Raw genomic sequence first — 9,474 nt, forward strand, 5'->3', positions numbered from 1 at the left:
TTTTTTTCCCCCCTGAGTGTATTAAAAATTAAAAAATAATGAACATATGAATTTTTCTTTGAAATGAATATGTTTTTAATTCAATGAATATAAGTATTTTTTGTACAAATAACTGGGATTCAAAGAGGAGACGAACACATCCAACATTTGAGACGGATTTCACCGGGAAAAAAAATTATCTTGCTCTTTTTTTTTTTTTATCAAAAAGTTCATATGAGTTGAGTTCTTGTAACTCATTAGGACTAGTGATTAAAGAGAGTTTACAGAAGTACTTACAAATTACCCACAAACAAAATCTTTATATCAGCAGCGAAATTTAAACCCACAAAATTATAGATTATGAACTGAATCCTTATTCATTGTTGGTAAAATGATTGCCCTGCTGAATATAAGTATTTTGGGGTTATGTTAAAAAATATATGGGGCTTTGTACTTAACAACGGGCATATTATGGAAATGGGCCTAATCTGTTATAGTTTGGAAATAGCACTTCGTTGGGGTAGAAAATAGGCCCATATGTATCCTCCATGGGCCATGGCTAGATTGAAGCCCAAGGTCCATCACAATCCCACGATGTCCTTTGCACGGAAACACCAGCTCGGTGAGCCTGAGGAGATCCATCACAGTCTCGTACCCTCTTGTGCGTGATAGTGTGTGAAGATGGGGATTCGCATTTTTCTATTTTCTTTTCCATTTTTTTGACTGTAAAAATAGACCACGCCAAGACGAGAGGTTTTCTCCCTCAAAATAGGCTCATGTAATAGGGTCAATATGCAATTTTATTCATCATCTTGTTTCTTGAGTGTAATTTTACTCTTATTTTTTAATGATCCTATATTAAAAGCTAAATTAACTAGAGGAATTGATCATAATTATTACGGAGAACCCGCATGACCCAATAATTTTTTATATATATTTTTTTAGTAGTAATTCTAGGTGCTATTGCTTATAACGCAGGCTTTGCAGTTTTAGAACTATCAATGATTGGGAAACCTACAGATCCGTTTGCAACTCTTTTGAAGGGTGATGCAATTTTATCCCTAAAAAATAAAATAAGGGATAAAGTTGCACCTTTATCTTATTATATAGAGTTATAATTCAAATTCTCAATCACCGGCTTAAGTAACAAAATTCCTTATCACTTTTCACTTACGCCAACTTGTGTTGTGGTTTTCTTAGATCACATAAACATATTATCAAATGTAATTACATTTAATAAAATAGATAAGTGGTGTAAAGATGAGATGCAAATTTCATGTATAAATGTTCTTTTGTATTAATCTTATTTTAATGACTAAGCAAAGAAGCAATAAGCCATGTCAATAAAAGCATATTAGAGCCTTGGAAAATATACGAAGAGAAAAAAAAAATTCTGTATTATTAGGTTGAGTTGAGAATATATACATATATATTATCAAAAGGAATCCGAACGAGAAAAAAGTGAGCGCACTAGAAATCCAAGAGCATGGGAACATAAAATACATTTAATATATTGAGATTCCGAGCTCATATATTGGTATTTTTATTATTAATCTCACTTTATTTTTGGGCAAACCAGTAACCACAAGTCCGCAATTTTGAGTGGTTTTTTTAATTTCCTCATAATATATGTCCCCCGATGTGGATGAGCAGGGATTCGTCGCCTGTGGATATTGCGGGTCCTTTTTTAAAAAAATTATAATATAATATTTTAGTTTTATCAAAAAAATAATTTTTTAAGAAATACTTTTGTGATTAGATATTCAGGCGCAGTCCCTAAAAATAAAGAATATAATCTTAATAGTAATATTTTTGTGTGATTATGACATAAACAATACAAAGGGAAGGGAAGGCAACAAAGAAGAACGGAGACATGCAGGGGTTGCGTAATGTTGGGGTGTCCACAGTATAAGCAAATACCAAATTAAATTAAAGCGTCACTTTCATTATTAATGTTGTGGCATTATTGCGTCTCCATATTTTTCCTTCAAATTTTATTATTATCTTTATGTGAATTAATGACTCACTTTGGGATTCCAATTGGACACAGTCAGGCTCCCTGTCTCATGATCCTTTTTCTCAAGGCATTATTGTAAATAGACTGCTCTCTCTGTTGTATAACTTCCAGTCTTAATTATAAGAATTAGTTGATTAATTTAAAGAAATTAAGAAAACAAGTTAAACTAGTTAGTTGTAATAAATAGATATTGTCTTTTCTAAAATATCCTTGCTGATTAAGTGTGTTAGCTAGAACTATCATTATTAAAAGAACTATCTTAGAAAAAAAATACACAAATATTAGAGACAAAGTGAATTGACGTTTTATATTTAGAACCAAAATAAAAGTCAAACGAGGTCTTATATTAAGGACAAGAGGTAGTATTGTTTTTCAGTGATCAATCTAATCAAGTAAATTATTTGAAGTCAGTGGTTAACAGCTTAGCATAGTGCATTTTATTTTATTTATATATAGTAGTATATAGTCTATAATATAATAGCTAATTAGAAGTTGAGTTTAATTCTAAATATATCTTTTTTAAAAAAAATTATATCTCTACTGATTGTAAATGTAAAAAGTTTGCATCAAGAGATAGCTTCAATGCATATTATTCAAAAGAATATTTTAGAAAAAACCAGAATATTTTTCTTTTATAAATAATTGATTTAACTAGGATAAGTTGTGATATAAAAAGGTGATGTTAAGTTGCGATATACTACTTCTGATTCTAATTATAAAACTTTATTTATAGATAATAAGATGTTATAATTAGGCTCAGAACTGGTATGTAGGAATGGGATAGGATTGCAAGAACAGGTTCGGGTTGAGACGCCCCGCAAATATCACAAACCAGAAATTATGATGTTGTTGGGCTTAAAATCGGGAGCCCCGATCCGTAATATGGGAAGCACAGGAAGCCCATCTATGGAAAGTTTGTTTTAGTTGGTGAGCATCCAAGATATCCTATTCTAGAAGGACATGAGTTTAAATTCTGTCGTGCCAATCTAAAAATTTTGCTGATCAGCAATCTCTAAACATATCTGTAAATGTTCTCTGGGTTTAGTAGTATGTTATGCTGAGTTATGCCTTTAATAAGTTTTGATGACTCAATATATAAAAATTTATAAGAACTTAATATAAGAACTTAATAACTAATTTATAAAAATTTAAAAAATTAAGTAAATTAATTATTTGTAAAAGTGTCATTTTTCAAAGTATTCTTGTGCTATTGTGACCATTTGAATTAAAATATCTTACTAATTATGTATATTATAAAAATTCTTTAATATATATAATTATTATAAGAATTATTTAGAAAAAATAAGTAAATAGTAGAAATAATGAATTGGGATATTATATTTAAAATTTTAAAAATCATCTGGTGATGATGAAATTTAATGTATTAATTAATCAATGGGCTGCAAGCCTCCCAAGTTTGCCTTTTCGGGCATTGGTAATGCAATTTTAAGTCGGCGTTTACCCTGCCTCTTCTTTACGGATGCGATGCAAGTGCGGAGACAATCGTTGGGCATTGATTAATTTAAGTTGTTATAGTCTTGAATTATTTATAACTTAGTGTTAATACTTTAATTTAAAACAACTCAATTTTTATAATTTTAACTTAATCATAACTTAGTCTTTAAGTTCTGGTTCATTGCAACTCATTCCCTGAATCACAAAATATACTACCTCTGATTCTAATTATAAGACCTTATTTATAGTTTACAAACGAAATCTTATAATTAATACATGAAATAGTACAAGTTTAAAATAGTACAAGTTTATTTTTTGACATATAGAGATTAATATTTTAAATGGTTAAAACTATTGATTACTATTTCTAGTCTTTAATATAAAACCTTGTTTGACTTTCATTTTGATCTTAAATATAAGATCTCAATTCACTTTGTCTCTCATATTTATTTATTTATTTCCCCAAAGTAATCATTCTAACAATGGTAGTTCTAACCAATACAGTTAATTAGTAAGAATATTTTAAGAAAGACAACATTTATTTGTTACTAATAACTAACTTAATTTCTTTTCTGAATCTTCTTAAATCAGTCACCTAGCTCTTATAATTAAGATCGGAGGTAGTATTAAGCTATACCAAGTATAACGTAGGAAACAAAGTTACAGGATAAAAAGATTAAGTTTTTTAAAATTTAATTTTATGCTCAAAAGTCAAAGACTGCACATTGCTGGCATTAGGAGACTGATAATGCCTCGGCAAGTCGGAAATGCACAATCAAAAAGTTTCTTTTTTTGCCATCTTTGTCATGGCCTTTTAATCTCAATTTTAAAATTAAAAATATAAGTGGTAGAGGCCTCCGTTAGTCTCTGCTATTAATAAACTATAATATCAAAAGAAAATATTAACTGGAGTACAGCTGCGATTAAGATCTAAACACACACAAAGAGCACTATCAAATCGACTGGCAAATCAAAATCCAAAACCACTGAAAGTTAAAAAAAAGTGACGTCTTTGCTGGTGGCCACCAACAATAAAGATATAATAGTGGACTTTTATCAAACTCGTGTGACGATAAATATATTAAATAATTCATTAAGGAAAAGGACGATCAATCCATCACATTTATGCATTTGTCAGTCCTAGTCATGTACTAATTAAAGAAAGAAAACCATAATCACATATACGGATAGTTCTCGTGATAATATCTAGTGATCGACGAATTCTCTCCTTCGAAAAGAGATTTACCTATAGTTTGTTTTATGGCAATACTTATGTTAAGTTTTTTTTATATTTATTATGTTAATTTTTCTAATCATATATGATTATGTATTTTATTTTTAAAATATTAATATTTAATTATGAACTCATATGAAAAGAATTATGATACGTGGCCGTATATGTTATGTTAAGAGGACTTCATATAATTAGTATAAAAAACTTGATTTAAGTATGTTTCAATGTTTTAATAAATGTAATTTATATAAAAAAGTTTAATGGCCCCCTTCTAATATGCGAAGCTCACCAAGAGTACTGCTACCCTGCAAGTTTTCTAAACAGAGTAGCAGTAGCCTGTTTTAGGTTGGGTCCCTTGTAAACAAAATTTTCAGCTAGAGGAATTTTTCCCAATACTTCCAGAAATTAATTATTTTAAAATAATTTAATATAATTAATTTGAATTATGTATATAAACAGCTAGGCTACTTGGCCATAAGCTTGAGCTTAATGCCTATAGAATATTCCAGAGTGTCCTCTCGGAGGATTTGCATTGAGTGCTCATCAGTTTTGATGAGCACCCAATGTTCATCAGATCTGGACGGTCCAGATTTAATTTTAATTTTATTTTTATTTTTTTAAAATAATTATTTTAATAGGTATATGATAAAAATAAAGATAATTTTTTAATTATCATTCTTTAAAAATATAATTTTTTATTTTTAAATAATTATTTAAAAATATTAAATCTGAGCCGTCCAGATTGTTCATCACCTGATGAGCACTGAATGCGGACCCCCTCTCGGAAGGAATTGAAGTACGTTTCCCAGGTGGCTCCAACTCAATTCTTAGGTTTGTGGCCACGGAGTTTTCTTTTTAAATAAAAAAAAAAAAGAAAAACAAAAAAAGAGAGACTCGGTTCTTAGTTCCCCGTCGCCGTCGCATCACGGCCACCCGCCATATCCACCGGCTATAATTCATCCTGATTGGCTAGCGTAGGGTATCCTGGGAAGGGCGACTTTGTATTATAATTATCATTATTATTAATTGATTAATAATTAGCAGCCATCAGGTGATGATTATGTGAAAATAGCGCAACACTGCATATTGAATTATTGATGATTCCAGATGATGTGAAACATAAAGATATGATAGACACAATCTCAGTTTTATTTAAAAACTACTAAATATAATAAACAACCTAATAGTTTTATCTTCAAATCATCATTAATTAAAAAAAACTGAATAATTTTATGAATGTAGATCCTTTTTCTTTTTTTTTGGTTTTAAAAGGACGAGTAATTAATAACACACTCTTTTGTGTTTCCAAAGCCCATAGCGTTTTCAGGTAAAATCCTTCAAAGACCGTTGGGGGGTCTTTTAAGAGGTGATATCCCATTTCTAAACTTATGTTGCCAAAAGTTGGCACTTTTTGTGTCTTCACAAAAAACGTGCTTTAATATTTGGAAATTTCTTTTTTATGAAAATAAATAAATAAATTTAATCTGTTAAATTTGGATGCGGATGTTTCATAATTACATTATAGAAAATATTTTAAAAATATTTTTTAAAATATTATATCAATAGTTTATAACATATTAAATCTTAATCACCCATCTTTTTATCTAAAAATACGGATCAGATTTGAGAAGAAAAAGAGCAGAAAGATAAAAGGGAGAATCTGAATTCATAATTTTATATGCTAATTGTTTTGTTTTTATTGGCAAAAAATGACTTATTTATTTATTAAAAGTAATACATGAATAAATTTAAATAAAATGCATTTGTATCAAAAAAATTATCATTCTATATTCTATTTTTTTTAAAAAAAGAAAGTATCTTTCTCCAACAGCATGGCGCTTTTTTATAAAGAGCGATACTTTCTTCTTTTTTTTCCCTCTTATATGAATACAGAATGATAATTTTTAATATAAATGTATTTTGTTTAATTTTATTCATGTATTTATTTTTAATAAATAATTTATATTCTATTAAAATTGTAAATTTAAAATCTGAAACCCTTAAAACAATCTCAAATATTCTGGCCAAAAAATCTCGAATGCTAATCAAGTCTTTTTATTCCTTCTATCACACGGGGAGTATCCTTTGGATTCTTCTCTCTTTTTTCTTTTTAAAAAATCCCTCAAGTTCCCTTTTTTAAAAATAAAAATAAAATCATCGCGTTCATAGTAGGGGCTATAAATACCCTTCTTGTCCCCCGTCTCCAAATATGCACTTGAGATTTGATTCTGAAGAGATGAACAGCGAATCTGCCATGGGTGGGATCGTAGTCGTTTTCGACTTCGACTTGACCATTCTCGACTGTGATAGCGACAACTGGGTCATCGATGAGCTATCTGCAACTGATTTGTTCAATCATCTTCGTCCCACCATGCCTTGGAACTCTCTCATGGTACGTTTTCCAAATTTTTCTCTCGATCGGTTTCTCTCTGTGTTCACTCTGTAATCTGCATTGCGTTAATTTGAACATCTGAATTTGGCTTTTTACAGGATAGGATGATGATGGAGATTCATTCGCAAGGGAAAACCATTGAAGACGTCGCTCAAGTTCTGAAGAAGGTTCCAATGCATCCGAGAATAGTCCCCGCCATTAAAGCAGCCCACGCCTTAGGGTTACGTAAATGAGAATTTTCCTCAGAAAATTTTAATTTATTGCTAGAATCTCCAGTTGAATGCGATATTGAATTTGAGTTTGTGGCCGGGCAGGTGCGATTTGAGGATTGTGAGCGATGCAAACGCGTTCTTCATAGAGACAATATTGGAGCACCTGGGAATAAAGCAGTGTTTCACAGAGATTAACACAAACCCAGGTTTCGTTGACGGTGAAGGAAGGTTGAGAGTTTTGCCTTATCATGACTTCACAAAATCTCCTCACGGCTGTCCTCTCTGCCCTCCCAACATGTGCAAGGTTTGCTGTATGATCAAATCAAATCAATTTATTTTTTTTAGTAGTAAGAGGCATTTACAAGTAAATTACAATTTTGATTTTGGCATGACAGGGCAAAATCATAGAGAAGATTCAAGAGAGGATAAGGGAAGAGGGAAAGAAGAAGAGGATGATATATGTGGGAGATGGGAGTGGGGATTACTGCCCAAGCATGAAGCTGAGGGAGTCAGACTTTGTGATGCCAAGGAGGGACTTCCCAGTGTGGGACTTAATAAGCAGAGAGCCATCTCTCCTCAAAGCTCAGGTCCACGGATGGAGCAATGGCCAAGACCTTGAGACCATTTTATTTCGCCTGATTCACCAAATTACATCTCAGGACCAAAGCTCCTTCTCCTCTGTTATTCCGCCATCTGATGATTGCAAGAATAATGTTCACGACCCTCTGCCTCCTCCTCCTCCTTCTCTCCCACTTCAACACACAATCTGATCATCATCTCATGACTTGTGATGAAGTTCTACACTTCACATGTAATATCGTTAATTGACATATGAATGATAATTTATGAGTGAATCCAAAACACCTTTAGGATGTTGTTGATCTCCCATGGCCACCAACACAAACAAACCAACGCATGCCTTTTAAATTTTATTAATATAATTGGACGTGAATCCTATATATACACTTATCTAGGAAAAAGTTAGTGGAAAATCTCTCATTAAAAATGCATTGGGACCTGACAAATAATTTTTATACACAAAAAATACTGTAAATTTTATAGGTGGGCATCAATATTGATCTATGTCGCCAATAAAAATTTTTAAAAAGAAAATTTTGCCCATTTTTCTTAAATAATATGGCTTGTTGGTTATCAAAAGGCCTTCAAGCTTTCCTTTAGCTCAACTCAGTTATTTTGGTACACATGAAAACTTTGGTGGGTTATCTGGTAAACCCTTTCAGAACCCAACTCATGTAAATTTTTTTTTTTATAAAAAAACCATATATATATATATATGTATATATATAGCCTTTATTTAGCCAACAAAAGGAGCCTTCTGCTGATGAATAAAAAATTTGTTATCAATTAACTGTATTCTTAAAATTTTATAATACTCGATTCATTTAAAAATGAGTTAGGTATGACAATATGATATCCGAATATATTCAATTAATGAGACTTGAATAATATCTGAATTAGTATTCAAATATATTGAATCAAATAAGGAGTGTTATAATTAAATGAGATTTCAATTAGAAGCTGAAATAAAAAAATTAATAATTAATTTTGAATTTAAATACTATCTTAATTAGGATTTAATTATGTTGAATAAAACGCAAGTATTATCCAATTTCAAATCTAATTAAATATATTAATCTGTGCATTGCATATGGAGAAACTTTTAGTTTTGTTCTGAATTGTGAAACATTTTAAAGAACTTGTCCCTTGATCTTAAAAGAAAAACCTCTTATGTACTTATCACTCTTTTTTTTGGGGAAAAAACGGTAGGTTTGATGTTTAAATGTAATAACGAACGTTTTAAGTCTCTAAATGAAAAAAAAAATATGAATGACAACATAAAAATACTAATGATGATTGACAAAATATAAATATCAACTAAGATGCATCCAACGCCTCGAGTATTTTGTCAAATACCCTAAAGTATTTTGTGGTGCATTAAGGATTTATTTTTTCAGGTACGTCTAATACTTTAAAGTATTTTGTTGTGCATCAAACACCATAAAATATTTTTTCAGATGTATCCAGCTCCACAAAAAATATTGAAAAAATACTTTATGGTACTTGATATATATTGATTTAGCAAACCTTTTAAGGAATTAATAATGAAATTAAAACTACTCATGAAATAATACTTTAAAAACACAACTATTTTTGAAGAAATTAA

The 9,474-nt window shown here is 30.4% G+C and overlaps 1 protein-coding gene across 1 annotated transcript; it reads left to right on the forward strand.

Annotated features, from left to right (window-relative positions):
• The first annotated feature begins 6,939 nt into the window (after window positions 1-6,939).
• On the forward strand, window positions 6,940-8,150 carry LOC114715579 (inorganic pyrophosphatase 2-like). Its single transcript, XM_028900442.1, has 4 exons — window positions 6,940-7,077; window positions 7,176-7,297; window positions 7,392-7,593; window positions 7,685-8,150. Exons 1-4 carry the CDS (start codon window positions 6,940-6,942, stop codon window positions 8,057-8,059), a joined length of 837 nt encoding a protein of 278 aa, XP_028756275.1. The 3' UTR covers window positions 8,060-8,150.
• The last annotated feature ends 1,324 nt before the right edge of the window (window positions 8,151-9,474 follow it).

Source organism: Neltuma alba, unplaced genomic scaffold, assembly GCF_004799145.2.
Source record: "Neltuma alba isolate B1F8T4 unplaced genomic scaffold, ASM479914v2 tig00011600_pilon, whole genome shotgun sequence".
Lineage (NCBI taxonomy): Eukaryota > Viridiplantae > Streptophyta > Magnoliopsida > Fabales > Fabaceae > Neltuma > Neltuma alba.